Source organism: Corvus moneduloides, chromosome 13 (genome assembly GCF_009650955.1).
Source record: "Corvus moneduloides isolate bCorMon1 chromosome 13, bCorMon1.pri, whole genome shotgun sequence".
NCBI lineage: Eukaryota > Metazoa > Chordata > Aves > Passeriformes > Corvidae > Corvus > Corvus moneduloides.
Genome location: NC_045488.1, coordinates 11,649,960 through 11,670,097, shown reverse-complemented (window position 1 = coordinate 11,670,097; position 20,138 = coordinate 11,649,960). Strand labels below are relative to the sequence as shown.

Genomic DNA, 20,138 nt, shown 5'->3' with positions numbered 1-20,138 from the left:
GCACATCCAGAGGGGGCCAAGCCCGCGCTCCGCCTGGTTCCGCCCGGCTCCTCCCCCGGCCACCCCCCCCGCGAGCGGTGGTAGCGGCGCGGCGGAAGGGGCGCGGCGCGGGCGCCATGGCGGCGGGAGCGCGGCCGCTGGCGCTGCTCACCAGCTGTGCCGCGGGCTTCGCGCCCGAGGAGCTCGTCAAACGTGAGTCGAGGCCGCCGCGGCGCCCAAGCGGGCGGAACCAGGGGCCGCGGCCTGCCCGCGCCCGCGGGAATAGGGCTGGCAGCGGCTTCTTCCAGCCCCGGCCCTCACGGGGGCTCTTCTCCCCTCAGGATCGCAGTTCTCCCCTCACGGTCTCAGTTTTCCCCCTCAGGGCTCGCCGCCATCCCCTCACGGTCCAGATTTTCCCCTCAGAATCTCAGTTGTTCCCTCAGAGTCGCATTTTTCCCATCAAGGTCGCAGTTCTCCTCAAGGCTCTCAATCCTCTCCTCAGGCACCAGCCCCATGGCGGCCACGCAGCCCCCGAGCTCTTGCAGAGGGTGTCAGGAGCCTCCTTAGTGCTTTAAGGAAATAATTCATCGATTCCTCAATGCGGAAGGACTAAAAGGGAAAGCTAAAAATTCCGTCTGTTCTGCAGTTGTTAGAATTGCAGATTACACTTCGTACTAAGTACACAGAATTCATTCTGTAGGAAGTGGTTTTCCTGGAAACCAGTTGCCATTTTTATGGCTCAAAAAGGGAACACAAGAATAAGTTCTGATAGTAGAGGAAACCATGGTGGAATTTTTGGTAATTCTAAGATCGGGGGATTCCAGGAAGAAGCTGTTCAGACAGCCCTGGTTTTTAGGGAATGCTTGAACAGTTTGCTGTGCACACTGAGGTGTGGAACTTAACTCCCTCATCCCTTCTCTGGATTTGTTTTTACCTCTTTCTGAGCAATTCCTGCTTAGGATCTCACCAAGCACAGGGCTCCCCCCGAGAACTGGCTCCCTCCACCTCATTAAAGCACATTTTGAAACAAAAACAGCAGTACAAGATCTGCAGTCAAAGGCTCCTCTGTCAAAGAAGCTGGGTGACACTGACTTATTTAAGGATTCGACACAAAAAAATAGTAGTAGTAGTTGCTTATTTTTAAGGAAAGTATAAGCAAATTGGAAGGAATTCTTCAGGGTTTCTCTAGGTTTCCCCTTTGATTATTTTACACAGCAAAATTAAACCGGTAGAAAAGGTAGGTAAGTAAAAAGCTATTTAATCTGACAAAGTCCTAAAATTTAAGTTCAATTTTTTTTAACTGGTACTCACTTTGAAATGTCTCAGCTTCCACTGTTCCCGGTACCAAAACTGGAGTCTTGTCTGTGTGTCCTCTGATTGGGTTACTTCACATTAAGACATTAAAATCCTCCTGAAAGAAACAGCAGCATTTGCTAAAATAAATACCATCAGCATTTTAAGTCCTTCCTTTTTATAACAAGTGAAATGAAATCAGATCCAGCAGACTATAAAACATTCAAGGACACACTGGCATGGACAGGGCAGCAGTGAGAAGGGTTTGGTGGGGTGAAAGAGCCTGTCAGAACTTTTTAGGCCAATTCCAAGATTTTTTCTGGGGTTTTCATCCTGTTAAATAGAAAATGGCTTGAGGATGAGAAGCAGTTGATGGTACGTTTGCTAGATATAGTTTTATTTGTTCAGGTCTCAGTAGGGTGCTCTGAATGCTTTAATTCATGGAGTACTGGGGCAAACAAAGCTATTTAAAGTGCTCAGCATAGATATGTCTGTTATTATTGTGATATATTTATCACAGCTTAAAACAGCAAATAAGATTGGTTCAGTTTTCATACTATCTCATGTGGTTGTTCTTCCTTCTCTTTTTTGATTTTTACCACTCCCCTCCCCCCCCCCCCAGCATATTTGGGTTCTCTTTAGTCCTTGGTGTAATTTTAGGAGTATTTTTTATGGTTTATTCCACCAGGTGGCTCTCAAGGCCCAGAATGTGGGAACTACTCCATGTACCTGACAGCTGAGCATTTGAGAGCATTTAGGGTATTATGTTCTCAGTGTTTATTCCGTCAGAAAAACACTGTGAAGAGTGGTCAATACCTTATTCCATTTAGGAAAAAAAAACCTGCAAAAAGAAGTTGTAATAATTAAAAAAATTATTACTAGACACACAATGTGCTAGAAGTGCTTAAATAGCACTTGGGTATGAGAGAACAGGGAAGTTACTGCAGGAGAGCTACATCTGGTTCTCTGATTATTTAACTCTTCTGAACAGTTATTTCTTGTCTTCAACTCTGTTTTTCAAAAGTATTTGCACTTTCAGAAGACTTAGTAAGAGTCAGCATTAAAAATGGGGAGGGATGTGAGATTTTACAATATTGCCATGTCCTCTCTTGTTTTCAAAATCATTATCTTGCCTACATGAAAGAACATGAAATTAAAAGTCAATATTTAAGTCAGTAAAATGAGCAGACATTTATAAACAGCTGAGAATAATTTCCAAAAGTATTGGTCATAACTGTGGTCTGCTTTATTAAAAATTATAAATACTTGTGAGTGAAGAAGGGACACAACTAATGAACTTGCTGAAAAATATAAGCCAGTGAGTGACTGACTGCCTGGAAGTAATGAAACCTTTTCCTCTGGAGAGATTCCAGAGAAGTTTGGAAGTTCCTGGAGCTATGTGACACCAGCCAGGATCAGTTACTGGACTGAGCCAGTAACTCAACGAACTTGCTGTTTGTTAAATGGTTTTCTGATAGAAAGAAAGCAAAATCAGTCATGGGGTGAACTGGAATAGGGGAATTACCCGGCAAATGTGGTGCTCTTCATGTAGTACAGGGCTTTGTGGAGGCTGCAGGAGGTAGTGACCCAGGATGATGCTGGAGCAGCCAAAAATGGCCTCAAATAATTCCCTGTAGAGCTTCTGCTGCTCCAAATGCTTCTATACAGTGTGGGACACAAATCCAGGATGTCTCCATTTGGATTCAGCAGTTACGGGTAACACTGGGACCATTATTTCAGTAAAATAAGTGTCCAGCAGTCACAGGATTTCACAGGAGACCCTGAGCTCTACACCCTGTTTTTGAATGACACCAAGCAGCTCTGTCAGTGCCATGAACTTTTCCATGTATGTTTTTAGAGCTCTGTAGTGGTGCTGCAGCTGGAGAGTGTTTGCATTCCTGTCATCCAGAGAGCTGCTGGTGCTCTCAGGGAGGCCCAGCCCAAGCCTCGCTCCTGTTGTGGTCACACAGTGACTCACTTGGTTTTCCAGGCTCTTTGCATGGCAAACCACTGACACTTTCAATGGCTGAGCAGTTTAATATTAACTCACTCATAAGTTACTCATAAGCTGAACATGCCACCTCCTTTTGCCATATTAATTTTCTAGGAGTTTATTCTGATCAGTACTCTCTAAATTAGATACCAAGGTATTCTTGCTGAATTTCCTTCTTTAATTAAAATCCGGGGTGTCTTGGAAAGAAATTTTTGGAATGCTGGGGTGGTAAATATAACCCTTAAAACTAATTCCTGCATCAGATGAGAACTCAGTTTGAGTTGCAGTGTGTATTTCTTTTGTAGTCTCTGCTTGTTTACTCTAAAGACCAAAATCTAATTGCTCCAAGTAACTTTTTTTGGGAGAGAACTCCTGACAAGATACTCAGTTTCCTGCCAGGAGTGATCAGGCTGTTGTGCAGTGATTTCTTACAACCCCACATGCAGTCTGAGACACAGCAAGTCTGAATCCTTTCACAAAGTTCCTGAAGCCCTTTGAGTTTAGCGTGCAACATCAATTTTTACTGGGAGAGAAATTTCACAGGAAATTGGCAAAATCTCAGGATGAAGGATGGGTAATCAGCAGCACAATGGGATGAAAGAAAACCCCTTAAAATACAGGATCAAGTAGCAGGTAATAGGAAATGGCGTCACGTTCTAGCAGTGCTTTGAGACCTTAATTTGTCCATGAACTCTTCTAAAAAAATTATCACTCAAAAAGCAAATGTGAAATTCATATCAGCTTTTGAAAATCTTTTATAAAAGTTCTTTTGTTTTGTTTTGCCTGGGTGACTGACTCAAGTGACTTTTGAGCTGATTTTCTTTCCTCACCCCATTTTCCTCCTTAAGTCTTACTGCTGATTTTCTGGGTTTCAGTAATTTCTGTGGACTCCTGTTCTCAGTTTGTTGTGGCATTGACTTGTAATTCTGTTAGCTTAGCCTGATTGTTATTTAGTTACTTATTTTTAATTCTCAAAACACTGGTAAAAGGAAATTTATATCATATTCAAAACATCTGAGAAGACAAAGCCCAGAATCCAGATTTGTTTGGTAGTGACTCAGGATCATTGTCCCCCAGCTCCAAAGTGACGTGGATAATCTTAGTGTGGAATATCTTCTGATTAAAGCCCAATTACTCAGAAAACTATTGCCATGCAAATTAAAATAAAATAAAATGTGAACCTGGAAAAAGCATTTTTATTTTAAGAAACCCAGAGAGGAGACTCCTGTTTCATCCTCTTAAGTAGGAAATGGCTGCAGGTTTCTGTTTCCAAGGTCACATTTCTCCCTCAGATTCCCTGTCTCCTCCTCAGGGCTGCAAATAATCCTGGTTTACAGCTCTCACTGCCTTGTACCCTGTGCTCATTGACCAGATCTATTTCTCAGCCTTTGCAGTTTAGTTGTAAAAATCATTGCAACCTTGGCAAGGAGGTTTTCCCGTCTTTTTGCTAATAAGATACAGATAAATTCAAATTCATCTCCAGACTATTTGGGGAACAGCCTGTTCTAGCAGCTCCAGGAACTCTCTCTCAATGCCTTAAAATACAAATCCTTGAAAAGCTATGTACTTTATTCTTTAACTCTTCTGCTGCCCAAGGCAATTCTAGATGACTCAGTCCATTTTATAAATAATTGACCTGTGTTTCAAAGTGTCCATGAGTTCATCCAGCCTGAACAAGATATCCTGGCCTTTCCCTCAAGGTATAATGGGACACTCTGCTTCCAACCCTAATTCAGCTCCAGGAGTGTTCCTGGGAAGGTTCCTGCCTTGAAGGGCAGCGTTTGACAGCACCTGAGCAAAGCACTGCCTTGGTTTTTAATTGTTGAACTCCTACATGGAATTTAATGGGAATTACAACAGAATTGTAGGAACTGGGTTTATTTTCTCATTAGTTACCTTCAGGTTTTGGTCACAGTTAAACAGTTCTTTACATCTCAGTGAGCATGCAAGGGTTGTAATAAAGTTTAGGTTTTCTCTCCATACATCCTGTTTACAGGTACTAAGTTTGACTTAACACTTGAAAAGGCATTTGCAGGAAAACAAAAGGCTTTCTGCAGCTTCTGTGCCATATTTTATATTAAAAACTAGAAAGCAAACTCTTTGAAAGCTAAGCAATAAAATCTAGGACAGAGTAACAAATTGAGTTGAATTTTTAAAGATCTTGAGTATATACTCAAGTAAAGATGGATCTGCATCGGCACTGTACTTTTCTAGACAAATTAAGTTCTTGATGCTGGTTTTATCCTCCTCATTAATCTTCTCTCTTACAGGTATCACAGGAAAAGATGATCTTACTGTGGGTGCAATTACAAGTGGAAGAGTGAATTTTTACCCTTGGACAATAGATAACAAATATTATTCAGCAGATATCCACTTCTGTGTCGTCCCAAACACCTTCCATGTGACTGGAGAGATTGCTGAGTCTGTTCAAGCATTTGTTGTGTACTTTGACAGCACAATAGTAAGGCTCTTCTGCTTCATTCTCTCACTTTATCTCTGTCATGTAGCTGCCTTATCACAGTGATAACCATAAATCAGATTCTCCATCTCTCCCCTTTAGGCTGTTCTATTAATTGGCAGAAGATCAATATTCAATTTCCCAGCTAACAGTAGTTGGTTTCCTTCTCTCTTACTCCTCTACGCCAGCTGGAAGAGGAGTTTTCAGGATTCAGTACGCCACTATGGCAAATCCTCTTCCAGCTCACCATCTCCAGCTTTGTTCCTAGCTGGTGCTGCTTCTTAAAGGCTCCTTTAAGATAGCCAGGATTTAGGTAGCTAAACATAAAATTCCGTGCATTTTACCCAAAATTGTTTCTGCTAAATGAGCAGCAGTGAAAACTGGTTTAGCAGAAACCAGAAAGATTGAGATAAAAAAAGCCTATTTCTTTAAATAATTCAATTCTAATACTGTTAAAAACTAAAGTATTGTAGGATGTATTCCAAAGAATACTTTTCTTTTCCCTTTTAGAAAACTGGACTGGATGGTGTCTCCGAATGGCTTCCCCTGACAGAAGAGTGGCTGCCAGAAGTGATGATCCTGGTTTGTAACAGAGTGTCTGAGAATGGTAAGAGACCTAAAGAACTTCCATCCTCATGAAGAGCCATTAACCTGCATAATAATTGACTTTCTAATTACATCAACAATCGCTTCCCAGAATGCGTGGGTGAGACTGGCCTGGAGAGCTGATAGAGCGCAGCCAGGTGACTCTGGGGAGCAGGAGCAGAAACCTTCAGCAGGTTGTGGTTAAAGCTGAATCAGAGTTTTACCAGCTTGCTCAGAGTGAGCCATTGCAAGGCAACTAAAAGGCATTCCTGCTGCTGGATGTGCGTGAGCCTGCTGAAAAATGGGGAGGACGTGGTTGCTTAATTCCATTTTTTTGACCATTTGGACATTGAACACACACATTTGCTTTGGTTCTAAAGAACAGCAAGCTGTGAGATACAGATGTGTCCCTGCAGTTTAATTTACTGTCAAACCCAGAGTTAACAGAAGTCTTCATTCACACTTACATTGCCCTGTGGGTATCCTCTCCAAAACCATTTGATTCTATTCCTCGATTCCAAGGAGAAGTTTAACTCTGATTTTGGAATCCACAGTGAGTGGAGGGAGGATCCATGCCAGCTACTCTACACTTTCCCATACAATCCAGAATAAGCAAACAACTTTGAGGGAATAAACCACAGCTAAATATTCTGATAAATATGCTGGCATTTGTCTTAAATTGGCATGTTTAATACCCGTTTTTGTCTCCCAATTTAGGTGTGAACAGACAGAAAGCTCAAGAATGGTGCATCAAGCATGGCTTTGAGCTGGTAGAACTTAGCCCTGAGGAGCTGCCTGATGAGGATGGTAGGTCTGCTGCTTCTCTTGAAATTTTGAGAATGAAAAAGTGCACAAAAATATCTTCTAAATAAAGTTATGCCCCTTACAATTGTTTATGTGCCACATGATTACGGCATGGAATGCTCCCAGTTGGTGGGGCTTAGTCTCAGCTATAAAAGGTCAGGAGGAGGAGGAGGTTATTTCCTCTGAGAAATTCCATTTGTCTCCTCCCAAATCCAGCTGCTGTTTATGTAGCACCTACATAAAAATAATATCTGCTCCTTTTTCTGGCACTGCCACCAGGACTGTATTGATACATCAGAAGTTTATATTCCACTTAGAAAATAAATCTAAAGAACCGTTTTTATGCATAAGGCCAGAAAAATTCTTGTTTTAAAGAATTAAAAACTATTTTATACTATCTATCCTCTCTTGGTATAAACAGTGACATGATAGCCTGAAAATGGCAGGTTATTAAAAACATTTCAGAGCAACATGAGCTGTTACACAGGAAATAAACCAGTTTCAGAATCACTGGCTGCCCATACATTTATAACTTGAAAAAAAAAACAAACCCAGCAAGAAAAGTTAGAAGTGTGATGTTCCACTCTTGAAAAGTGACTGTGCATTTCCTGACAGCCTTATCAGCATCAGCCTTATCTCCTCACTTCAGTGATACAAAAAAGTGTTTACACCTTACCTCTCTGCAGCAAAATGAGATAACTGTGTGCATTTGCAGGTTGGGGTGGAATTAGTCACTAACATTTGCTCTATTTCAGGTTCTCCAAGCACACTGCTGTCACCAAAAATAATTCACTGTGAAGTCCTCTTCTAGAACACGTCCTCACCCCTTTTCCCCCTTTAAAGGCCTACTAAAATTGGATCTTGAGTAGCTGGGAAATCTCCCTCTCCCCCCACCATGCCTTTAAAAGTGTTTGGTTTGTTTTTTTTTCCAGTCAAGGGGAGCAGGATGCACTTTTGATTCACAGAAACCAGGAAAATCAGAAGTGAAGACCCCTTAGACTAAACAAATACTAAATGCTTTAAAAATTAGTAACCTTAAATCAAGTTATTTTTTCTATTGAATAATTGTTGTAAAGAACAAGCTCTTTACCATTTAAATAATGGGAATAGTAACAACTCAGGATGCTAATTTTGGGAATATTAGGATACATGTTCTTTCCTAGCTGTTGGGTAGTTGATTCACTGTGACTCATGCAGAGGAGGAACTGTGTTCCAGTGAGTAACTTATTTACCCCACAAACATTCTGGGTGAGTTACAAAAGGCACAACAGATGCTGTAAACACACTGAGCCAATCTCTGTTCGAAATTCTGACATTTCAGGCAGCTCATCTCAAATAAACTGGAACTTCTGTTTTGACTCACTGTCAGTTGTTTGCACAGTCAGGACAAGAGCTCTAAACTGAGGCTCTTGATAATGACTCTGATACCAAACCAAACAGTGCCATCACAGAGGGCAAAAAAAATGATTTCAGCCTTAAATTCATTTCTAAAGACAGTTTCAGTTACTGCACCTGTCCCTGAGTCACTTGAGTTTGATTTCTAAACAATCACATTTTTGTATCCAAAGGATTGTTCGGGGTTTTTTTTTTCCCCTTTGTCAACCTGCACAAACATGGGAAGCTGACTAAACTGAGGAAATGGGAAAACTGACTTGATACAAAGTGGTGTCGGATCTATTTAGTAAATAAGTTGAAATCTGAATAATGCTTTCCCTGGTCTTTCAAGTTACTGTAATTCCTAGGATTACTGGAACATTCGGACATAGATATTGTGGGGACAGCTTTACAATATTCCTTTCCATTTTTTACAAGCATTGCAGCCTTTTTTAAATGGGTGTCTCAAGTTCTTTACTTTCTAAAAGAAGATAAGGTAATTCTAGTATCTATTTTTATGCTGTACAGCATTGTAAAAGATCTTGGGGCAAGAGGTTTAAGTTCCTTGTCTGTTCCAATGAAATTTACTCAGATACTACTTAACAATGTAGGCCCCCTGCTAAATATTTAACAAAAAAAAATGTAGGTATCTCCAAAATGCTGAGCTCACAGTTCATTGTACCTGGAAGCTCAGCCCAAGAAGTGAGGCATTAATTTAGATTTACTTGGCCTCTCCTGAAGCAGAGGTGAAAAATCTGTGTTTTGTACCAGAAGCAGAATTTATGATTGTGAGAAGATAGGACAGGCTTTCAGCCCCACCTCTGGAGGCATGTCATGGTTTTTAGAATCATTTTTAGGAGTGCAATTCTTTGTGTTTTGGTGCAGATGATTTCCCCGAGTCCACCGGAGTGAAGCGCATTGTGCAGGCCCTGAATGCCAACGTGTGGTCCAACGTGGTCATGAAGAGTGGTAGGTGCCACAGGGCCTCTCCCTGAGCTCTGCAGGGCTGGGAGTTTTTATCAGGAGTTAAAATCAAGCAGCTGCAGTGCTCCTGCACCAGTACAGACACAGCTGGAGCACTCTGGAACCTTCCCCATCAAATAGGAAGGTTCAAGCATTCATTGTCCCTTGATGTCCTGATGAACTCATAGGTAGTGGGTGAGATTTATCATAAAATCCTGGGATGGTTTGGGTGGGAAGGGACCTTAAAGCTCATCTTACCCTCTATCCCAGGTTGCTCCAAGCCCATCCAGCCTGCCCTTGGACACTTCCACCCACAATTTCTCTGGACCACCTGTACCAGGGCCTCTCCTCCCTCACAGGAAAGGATTTCTGTGTAAAACTTACTCCCATTCCAGCATCTGCTCCTGTTCCCTCTCTACTTTAACTTGCACTCTACCAATAATTTGAATTAAATATTCCATTAATTCTACACACTGCAATGAAAAACCAAAGTTTGTTCCACCAAATTCTAGTAGGAAATAGGTTATAATTACCAGCTTGATCTAAAGACTGATAGAGGGTTTGGTATAGAAGTGAAGGTTAAATTCCACATTTGTTGTAGGGGATTTTTGTTTTGTTTTTTAAACTTTTCAACTAGCCAGGAGAACAGCAAGTGCAGAGATGAGATTTGGCAAAGGAGCCATGTCAAACATTTAAGGACTTTGTCCTACAGAAAACTCCACTTGAGTACATGGAAACCACAGAACTTTTTGAAAACAGTGCAAAAAATGGGCAACCCCAGATAATTTCCTGAGAAAACTAATTATCAGGTGGAGTTAGAATTCTGGAAAAAGCACTTTAGCCTTAGAATCGTCAGAAAAGGAAATGCTGTGGTTGCAAGTGTAGATCTTTTCATTTACTTGAAAACCTTTAATTACCTTTCTAATCACACAAACTGCTGCAGGAAATGTAGGAAGATGAAACACTTAAAGAGTGCTTGGCCTTAAATTTCTTGTTTCACAAAGCCTCGTCCCACCACCAACCTTCCAACACCTTTCTGCTCCCTCATGTCCCATTTCCCACTGTTGCGGCTTCTCCCTTCCTACAAAATTAACTGTGGAATGATTTAAAGCACTGACAGGCTGCTGTTAATTTCTGTATCTGCAAGGTGCTTGCTGGGACTCAGGGAAACCAGGATGAGAATTACTAAACTACATTTTTTAATGCAGCTTTTTGAGTATTTCTCATCTCTCATCAGCACTGAGGTTAAGGTGGGGTCTGATTCAGTGTAACCATTGCAGAGAACCAGGTAACCTTGTCAGAGGGTGTCAAGCTATCTCACTTGTGCTAAAAGTGGTTTTTTAACAACGTATTTCCCGTATTTGGCAGATGCCACGTTACAGAACAGCAGAGTTTAGTCACATGTTCAGTTCTTCACGGGGGGAAATTCCTGCACATCACTGGTGTGTTCTGTAAAGGTCAAACTCCGTGAAAAATCCAGATTTTCTCTCTCCACAGCACCAGCCCCACACAGCATTGAAGTATTACCACAAGCCCCTCAGGAAGTGAGCTATATTTGGAAGGTGTTGCAGCCTGACTGTGCCTTCAAAGGGAAATTGTTGAGCTCATTTTGCTTAAAATAAAACTTTTTACAACCTGTAACATATCTTTTGTTTTCAGCTTCCTCCAGATCCTGGAAACTGGCTGCCATCTAAATCCAACTTTAGCTTTTCCACTGAATGACCTGCAATTCCTGGCTAGTTGAAAATGCAGGGAAGAGTTATCAGAGAGCATAAAAGAGTTCTAGTAGTAAATGTGTAGTAGCAAATGCTTATAGCACTGTTAGGTGTACCCTTAATTCAACAGCATTGCCTTAATTCAAAAACCTGTTTCCATGACAATTTAAATTTTCAGGCAGACCAGGAATAACTTTTTTCAAGCACAAACATTAAACCCATATTATTTTTTTTTATTGCGTTAAGCCCCAACACAATCCTTCTCAAGCTTTAGTTTTTTTCACACACCTATTAACATCTTAAACTTCAGATTTTTTTCCTCTAACCATTAAATGCATCATTCTCACACAGATCCATAATTATTAAATGTAACACAGTTGAATTAGAAACAAGTTTACATCAAGTAACCAATCCCAGATGCTCTGTGAGCAAATAAAGCAGCATTATCTCTACTAAAAGCCAAAGCAGCAGTCTTACCTGAGAGTCTCCCAGGAACAAATCCTTTCTGGAGCTGGTGCAAAGTTCTTGGTTTATCCAGGCCATGGAGCTCCCTTCAGTCTCAGGAAGTTTTCTTTCCCTTGTGCAGGAGAATGAGTGATTCTCCAGATAACATATTTCCCTCCCCACAAAGGTATTAAACTGCTGTTGCCTTCTCTGTCCCTACAAGAGCCTCTGTGACAAGAAGAGAAACCATTTCCAGCCCTCTAGAAGAGGCTGCTTGGTTTCTTTCTTGCTTAAATCCCAGTTTTAGTGATCCCAGGTGAAGCTGCTTACCTCAGGTGGGGCCAGGAATGTGCCTGGCTCTAATTACCAAATCAATGTGATTGAGGTAGGCCATTTAAACAAATTGTGATTTTGGATGTGTTAATGCCAGTTTTATGTGTAAGGATCACCATGTATCAGCTGGAGACAGACTGGAGGAATATAGGTAAAGGCAGTGGAAAACACTTGGCTATGAAACAGGAATCTGGGCATGCTGAATCCATGTTCAGAGCATCATGGGTGATACCTGGGAAACTACACAGAGCATACAATCATGGAATCTGGAATGGTTTGGGTGGGAAGGAACCTTAAAGCCCATCCCATTCCACCCTCTGCCACGGGCAGGGACACCTTCCACTATCCCAGGTTGCTCCAAGCCCCATCCAACCTGGCCTTGGACACTTCCAGGGATCCAGGGGCAGCCACAGCTTCTCTGGGCTCCATTATAGCCACTGACTCTTCCAGTAAGTGGGATGAGCTAATTTTTGGCTTTGCTGCCACAAGAACACTGTGTAAGGCATCACCCACTTCCTGAATTGCGCCCAGAAGTTGAAATAACTTTTAGATCCAATAAAAGGAGTTTATAGGAAGGGTTTTTCAAGGGTGTGCCTGCAACCAAGTGTTGCGTCTGCCTCCTCCCTAACCATGGATCCAAAGACAAATAGTTGCTGTTCACAGATCCCTGCTGTAGATTCCAGGTTTTCTGGAAGGGATGACATTTGTAATAATTCTGGCTGAGGTTCTGTAGGGTTGGAGGAGGGAATATGGAGCCACTGCCATTTTTCTGTACAGGACAAACTCTAATCCCAGATATGAACGAGGTCCATGATTAGATCACTCTAATGCTCCTCTGCCAGTGTGGGAATGTGCTCTCTCCAGGACATTCTGGACTGCAGTGTCCAACCTCACTTGAGATGACTCAGAAATTGGCTCCATGTCCATCTTTGCGGCTCCCCAAAAGCCAGCTCTTTGCTCAGCCCCATTGAAACTTGGGGAAGCTGCACTGCTTTGGGATGCAAGTCCCAAACTTTCATCCTCCAATTCCTGTTAATTGACCTGACGGACTTCACGGGCTCTCACGTGGCAGCTGAGCATTTTCCAGGGAATTCATTCAGCTGCACTGATTCACTTCTTCCCACCCCTTTGGCCAGGGATCTCTTTAAGCAGTAAAAGAGGATAAAGCAGAGCCAGTGGCCCCAAATACCTGCCAGGGCTGGGGCAGGACAACATCAGCTGCAGGAGCAGGGAGTGGGAACTGAGGGCTCAGGAATGCTCTCATGGAGCCATGTTTACCTGAGTGCTGGGTGCCTGGTGGGCTCAGTTACACATCCAACCCCTCAAAATGGGAGTCTGGAGAAATGGCAAGGAAATTTGGACAGAGCATCAAAATTACATCACCTCAACAATTGAGACTAGAGCTTAGTCATGAGTGTAATAATTTAGAATATACTTCTTCTAAAAAGTAATATTAAATCTTTCTTCTGGCAGAAGTCATTGTTTCCTGGCTATTTCTGGTACAATAACTTCACATTAACTAAAATACAAAGATTTGCAGAAAAATCTCTTGAGTCTCTTGTGTAACTGCAAATATTTACTACTCAGTGCAAGGCCGTTTGTACTGAGTAGTAAGCAATGACTTAGAAAAACCTGACTTAGTAAAACCACCCCATCATATCACTTATTATGCACATAGTTTTATATAAAACAAGTTTAAAAATACAGCCAGTTTGAATTTAAAATACTGTACCACATTTACTATCTTAGATGACTGTTTAGGTTTAGGTTTGAAATCACTCTATAAGTTGGGTTTTAAAATAGCATTGAGATACACCCTAGGCCAGCAGTGGGGAAAGCCCAGCGCACCTTGCAGTGAGAAGAAACCCTGGATTTGATGGGTAAGTCCATCCAGGAGTTCTGAATTAGATGTTTAAGAAATTTTTTTGCCATTATTGTCATGCTCAGCCTGTTTGGACAATGTGTGAGCAGAGGCTCTCATTGCCTTTCCTGAATCCAACCCCAAACTCAGTGCTGCTTTCCATGGAGGTTAAACCTGGGCACCAAGAACAGCAAATGCTGCTTCTGGATTTTCCCAGCTGCCTTGTTTGGAATTTACCAGCTCACATCCTAACAGAGCAGAGACTTCCAACAAGAACTGAAAAGATCTCACATCTCTTGCAGCTCACACAAGCCGTGGCGAATATTTAGCAGTAAACGTTGCTAACACAGTTTAAAGCTTAGAGATTATGTGAAATTTCTGCTTAAAATCTATTTTCAACTGCACTGGCACAGTTTTCCGTGGTGCTTTGTGTCTTCCCTGAAATATTCCCTCTCCCACCTGGCCAGTCCCAGTATTTGCAGTAATTTTGCACTGTGTGCTTTGTTTCCAGACAGGACCCAGGGCTTTGGTCTCCTCAGCACATTGGCAGGAGCAAACAGGAGCCGTGGCTGCGAAGAGACCCCGGAGGCAGAAGTAAACAGTAATTCCCGAATTCCTGGTTCCTGCTCTTCGCTCAGGCCCGCCCTTCATCCATGGGGTGGTGGCTGGGACCTCCCCACTGTGTCTTGGAGCCAAAAGAGCACTAAAAGCTCCATTCAAGATGGTTTTGATTATATCCCAATTATCCCATTTTGGGCAAAACAAAACCTGTCATTTCATGGTGTTATTTGAAAAAACCCCAACAAATCTCTCCTAAAAAATCCCTTAATGCAGCACCAATTTCCAGTGTTGCAGAAGTGGCTTTTCATGGAACAGGTTTTGCAGTAACACTGAGATACAGTGTAAGGTTTTGAAGTAAAAGCAGGAAGCACCTGATTTGCGGCTGATGTTTTTCATGCCTTACTGGATACTCAAATATCTTTGTTTCCTGACAGTCCAACCCATCCCCAGGAGACAGAGAAGAATCCCAGTCAGATGGTGGAGAGGATGGAGCTGGCACAAACAACCTGGAGCTTGAGAGTACTGCAGGTGAGTTCTGCTTGGAGCATCCACACCTGGCTGGGACGGGCCCACAGAGCCCCTGAATTCTGCTCAGGGAAAAGTGGGGCATAAAGGCACTTGCAGAGCTAGGGGAGGTCCTTAAATAATTGCAGCATTCCAGGAGATGGGACCTTCTTAGCAGCTGTATGTGAGATCTGAATGTTTGTTGTTGTGGTTTCAGCACATTCTTTGATTCACTCTCTGGCTGTTTCTGGACAGATCATTCTGGAATCAGCAAGAAACCTTAAATACTAGATGAGCTCCCATGTAATGTATCATAGAATCATGGAATCTGGAATATTTTGGGTTAGAAGGGACCTTAAAGCTCATCCCATTCCAGCCCTGCCATGGGCAGGGACACCTTCCGCTATCCCAGGGTGCTCCAAGCCCCATCCAGCCTGGCCTTGGACACTTCCAGGGATCCAGGGGCAGCCACAACTCCTCTGGACACCCTGTGCCAGGGCCTCCCCACCCTCACAGGGAACAATTCCTTCCATGAAATTAATCATCACTGTAACAATGCCGTGATTTGTCTGTATGAGCAATCAGTAAACCAGTTTCTCTCCTATGACAGTGGAATTTGCAAATGGGATTTGCAGCTGGTAAAATCCTGGTTTTCTGCTGATAAACCAGAATAATTTCTCTTCAACCAACCTGTATTTCAGATCCCATGCTGGATATGGACATCCAGGAGCTGGCCAGCCTGACCACGAGAGATGGGGACCTGGAGAACTTTGAAAGGCTGTTCTCAAAGCTGAAAGAAATGAAAGGTAATGCACCAGGAGAGATGGACCTGAGCTCTGGCACCTCCTCCAGGGGCTCAGAGAGAGGCAGGAGTGAGTTGGAAAGCTGTGCAAATTCTTCTCCTGCCTGAAGTCCTTTATAAGTAGCTGCTCTTTTCATTCATTTGCCCTTCATCTTGATAATGCTCTGGAAAGCAGCAGATGTTGACTCTTGGAGTTCCCTAAATCCAGCTGCAGGAGGTGTTTCTGTCCCTGCTCACTCCTGAGCTTCACAACCCAAATCCTCTCCTTCCCCACAGACAAAGCTGCCACGCTGCCTCACGAACAGAGAAAGCTGCACGCGGAGAAGGTGAGCTTTGGGAATTGGGGTGGAAATCCATAAAATGGGGGGTTTCTTTCCAAGCCACCGTTCCTGCCTTTGGAGAGTTCCTGGATTAAGAGCAGTGAGAACAAACCATGCAGTCCCAGGGAAGACTTGTCAGGTATCTCCCAAAAACTGAGTAACTTGCAAGTTTGAAACACCAGAAAAGCATAAAATCCTGGAATGGTAAAGATCATCTCATTCCACCCCACTGCCATAAGAAAAAGACTTTCCCCTTTCTGAATTTTGAGCTGAAGTTCCTGCCGTCACTGGGGGTGCTGGCCAGCTTCCACAAGTCAATGGGAAAGTCTGGATCTCCTGGAAAATGTAATCATGCCTTAATTAGCACAGGTTTTGTATCACAGGTGCCTCCCATGACCTGAATCATTGCCTCTGTGTTCCTGAAATTCCTTAACCTCAGAGAGGAGGCATTTTACTTACAGACCCAGGTGCCAGATTTAGCTGCTGCTCAGTTTCTACATTTTGGATGGGAAATACAAAATCTTCAGTCATTTGATGGGAATTTTCTCCCTTTCCCATCTGTCTTGCCATTGTAGGTGGCCAAAGCCTTCTGGATGGCGATTGGAGGAGACAGGGATGAGATTGAAGGTCTCTCCTCAGATGAAGAAAACTGAATTCCTCTGTAGCTGGAAGTGCCAGAGCAATCCTAAAGGAATGATCCTTCCCTGCAATTAGTGTCTATTGCCAAAAACCCCATTTAGCTGTAGCTGCTTCCCTTGGTGACAGCATTCCCCATGTTCCACATTCCACAACACCTCCTGGCTCCAGAGGATTTGTGTGACTGTTCCTTTCTCCTCTCTCAGAGGACTTTGGAAGGTGACATGTGTGTGGTTCAAGGAGATATGGCTGAGTTTACATTTTTCAAATGAACATTTTTATTATTTCCTCTCTGGGGTTTAAATAAACAATCGTGTTCCCAGTTATCTCTGCACACATGGCTGGGGGCTGGGAAGCGACTCCTGAATTCCAAACTCCACTTTTCAGCTGTAGGCCTGCTGGATGGTTTTATGGAGCTTCTCCCAGCTCAAACTGCCCAGATTTCGATGAGCCATGAAGAGGAAGTTGTTGAACTGTGCCCTGTGGGAGATGCTCTGCCATGGGCTGGGAGCTGCATCCTGCCAAGTGCCAAAGCCATTAAAAGTGGCCCCGGGCTCGGATTCTGTTTGGATTTTGCCTGTGTAAGGATGGGGGCCTTCCCTGGAGTGACAGGTGTTGTCCACACTCCCTGGATTTCCATTGGAAACTAAACTTGGGATGAAATGCCAGATGTTTGCTGCTGCTCTGGGGTGGAATTCTCTGCCCAAACCTTCTGCAAGGCCTGGCAGAATGCACAGAACTGCTCTGGGGAGCTCTGTCCTAAATTCCCAACACTGGGATTCCAAACCCCTCAGTGCCCCTGGATGTGTTCACACTCCTATGTGTCCATCAGGCACGCAGGGCTGTCCCGTGGTGTCAGGGCTCACAGGGAATTCCCTTGTCCTGGATTGAGGCCACATCACTTCCACACCAGCACACGGCACAGACCCACTGGAATTAGGGACCTGGAAGGTGGAGCCTGGTGAGGGAGTGAGAGGAGAAAGGGGAAATGCCACCCTGGCTCCTTCTCTGTTACCAGCACAGTCAGTGGATCAGCAGGAAGAGGATCCAATAGATTCCCATATGGAAGAGTCTGGCCCCAAGAACTTTTCCTTATCAATTGAAAATCCACCCTGTTAAGCACCCTCAGTTAGGAATTTCAAAATTAACTTTTCCAATGTCCACTAAATTCCCAAGTCCCAGGACACAGGTTTGCCATCGATTATCAGATGGCTTTACATCCTGGAGGCACTTTCACAGTGGTCCTTGAATTCACTGTCTCTTCTTTTATGATGAAGCAAAGGTGAATGTAAATAATGAGTTTCTTGGAATGCTGGAAATCATTTCCAGGGTCGAAACGGCAGCATTTAAGGACAAGGACTGAAGCCTCATTGGCAGTTTGGAAAGTGTTTCTCAGCTACAGCTTGAGCAGGAGCTCCCCCATGGTAAAACACCTGGTTTGGGAAGAAATACCCTGGAATACACAGGGACATTTGAGGAAACACCTGCCAGGGACACCTCTTCCCAACCAGCTGCTGGGCCTTGCCACGACTCTGCCTTCTCCCATTCTCCCCATCTTTTTCCCAGCACAGAGAATGTCATAAAGACCTGAAGGTGGCTCACTCCAAGCAGGGAATGGTTTTCCATGTTGGCTTCTTGGTAGTTGAAGACTTCTTTCTGCCCTTCCTAAATCTTTGTTGTGCAATGGTGATAAATGGCAAAAGTGCCAAGGGAAGGGAGTTGAGGCAGTGAAGAAAACAATGGACTCGGACACTTTATAAACCCAATCATTAGACATGTGATAGAGATGTGACTATTTAAATTTAATGAGATCATATCAATTAAAACCCACTGCTTTGCTGCCTTTTTATGAGGTAACAGCGGCTCATTCCCATATTCAGAACTCTTTTAAACATGTTTTTATTATAAATACTTGTCTTGTTTGTAGGGGGAAAAATCATGGAGGCAGGAAGTGTGGCTGGAGACACTGGAAAATAGTTTAATGATCCTTTGAGAGTGTTGTGTTGTGGTTTAAAATCAAGATTTACTTTGCTGGTGGTTAACTTTTTGTGGGTGGTTTGGGGTTTTTTCTGAAGAGACCCTTTGGTTTTGGCTACAGAATTTCTTCACAAGGTAAGAAGTTACAGAAATGAATAAAAGGGGCATTAGTGGAAAAGCAAAGTTGTATCTGTCACTCAGTTTCTCTTTGTGTAGCCACAACAAAAAGAATTCCCAGCTGGTTTCCACAGAATCCCAGAGAGGTTTGGGTTGGAAATGACCTTAAAGGCCACCCAGTCCCACCCCTGCCATGGGCAGGGGCACCTCCAGGTTTGACATCCTTGTCCCAGGTGGCAAGCTCCAGTTCCAGAATTACTGGTTGCTGCTCCAGCACTCCCAGTCCTGGGCTGGCATTCCCAGCTCAGGCATTCCAGTGTTACTGGCCAGGCCAGGCTGCAGGTGAAGCTCTGGGATGGCAAAGATTTCCTGCCACTAAACCGACGCCTGTCACCCAGCTTTGGCCTGAACCACAAATTCCAGGCAATGTCAGCTCACTCTTACTTTTGACTGAGGCTTTGAGATTTTTAATTCCTCCCATTTCCCATTTCCAGTGGGGAAGACTGGGATACTGGAATCTGTGGTGTCTCCAGGTGACACCCAGCAGAGCCCCCAGCTCAGCGTGGATTCACTGCAGCGCACTCGAGTTCTGGCACCCCCAGCACAAAGCCTGGACGAGACCCTTCATTACCACATTGTTGGAAACCAGAGTGGAAAAAGTGTTCTCGTAAATCCTATCAGGAAAAACAACCCAAAAAAAGAGAATTCCAGTGAAACCCTAGGAGGGCTGTGAGGAGTTCACAGCACGGATCGCGGTGTGCCTTGGCTCCTTCCCGGGGCTCTTTGGAGAGTGCCCGCTCCGAGGCCATGGGATGCCAGGGATCTGTCACTGTCCCCCGGGATGGCACCTGCCCCACCCACCCTCATCCATGGGGCTGTTGGAATTCGGCCCCCGGGAGTGGCCGCAGGGGCAGCGGCATCGCTGTGGAGACCATGGCTCAGCACGGAGTGACAGCCAAAAATCCTGCCTGGGGATTAATCAGGAAAACTTCGCCACTAGGAACACAATGCAGCCATGGAATGGCTTATCAGGGAGCAGGTGGGTGGAATCTCTTGCAGATTTTTCTTCAGGATTTATTGGCTGAACTCGTGTCTGCAGCATGGAATTGCAGTTCCTCCACACAGAGACACGGCAGGAATTCAGGGTCTGCTTGTGACAGGACACTGAGGACTGAGCAGTGAATGCTCCTCTGCAGCTCCTGCTCTCCTGAACTGTTAAGAGAGTTCCCCAATTTCCTGACCTGATACCAGAGTTTCCCAATTCCCAGCCCTATGGTGGAATTCCAGTGGCAGTTTGAACACGTGAATGCTCAGCTATGTCTGACTTCTCCAGCAATTGGACAGTAAATCCTTGGAGCACAGAAGTCCACTTGTACTCACCCTTGAGTACTGTTAGTTAAAAAAAACCCTAAATACGAT

General features: G+C 43.8%; 1 protein-coding gene across 2 annotated transcripts; it reads left to right on the top strand.

Annotated features, from left to right (window-relative positions):
- Positions 1 to 81: 81 nt before the first annotated feature.
- Positions 82 to 20,060, top strand: AAGAB (alpha and gamma adaptin binding protein). 2 transcript variants are annotated; one of them, XM_032123447.1, is made up of 10 exons: positions 82 to 192; positions 5,536 to 5,726; positions 6,234 to 6,330; positions 7,026 to 7,115; positions 9,372 to 9,455; positions 14,314 to 14,396; positions 14,798 to 14,891; positions 15,569 to 15,673; positions 15,946 to 15,995; positions 19,214 to 20,060. In XM_032123447.1, the coding sequence occupies exons 1-10, from the start codon at positions 117 to 119 to the stop codon at positions 19,388 to 19,390; spliced, it is 1,047 nt and encodes a 348-aa protein (XP_031979338.1). In that variant the 5' UTR covers positions 82 to 116; the 3' UTR covers positions 19,391 to 20,060. The 2 variants fall into 2 exon arrangements, with proteins under 2 accessions (XP_031979338.1, XP_031979339.1); XM_032123448.1 differs by lacking the exon at positions 19,214 to 20,060 and adding an exon at positions 16,565 to 18,785 and having other exon boundaries at positions 84 to 192.
- The last annotated feature ends 78 nt before the right edge of the window (positions 20,061 to 20,138 follow it).

Coding starts and splice junctions, on each gene's coding strand:
- AAGAB (XM_032123447.1), top strand. CDS start 117: ATGGCGGCGGGAGCGCGGCCGCTGGCGCTGCTCACCAGCTGTGCCGCG. Junction 6,331..7,025: donor TAACAGAGTGTCTGAGAATG/GTAAGAGACCTA, acceptor CTCCCAATTTAG/GTGTGAACAGACAGAAAGCT. Junction 15,996..19,213: donor GAAAGCTGCACGCGGAGAAG/GTGAGCTTTGGG, acceptor TCCCATTTCCAG/TGGGGAAGACTGGGATACTG.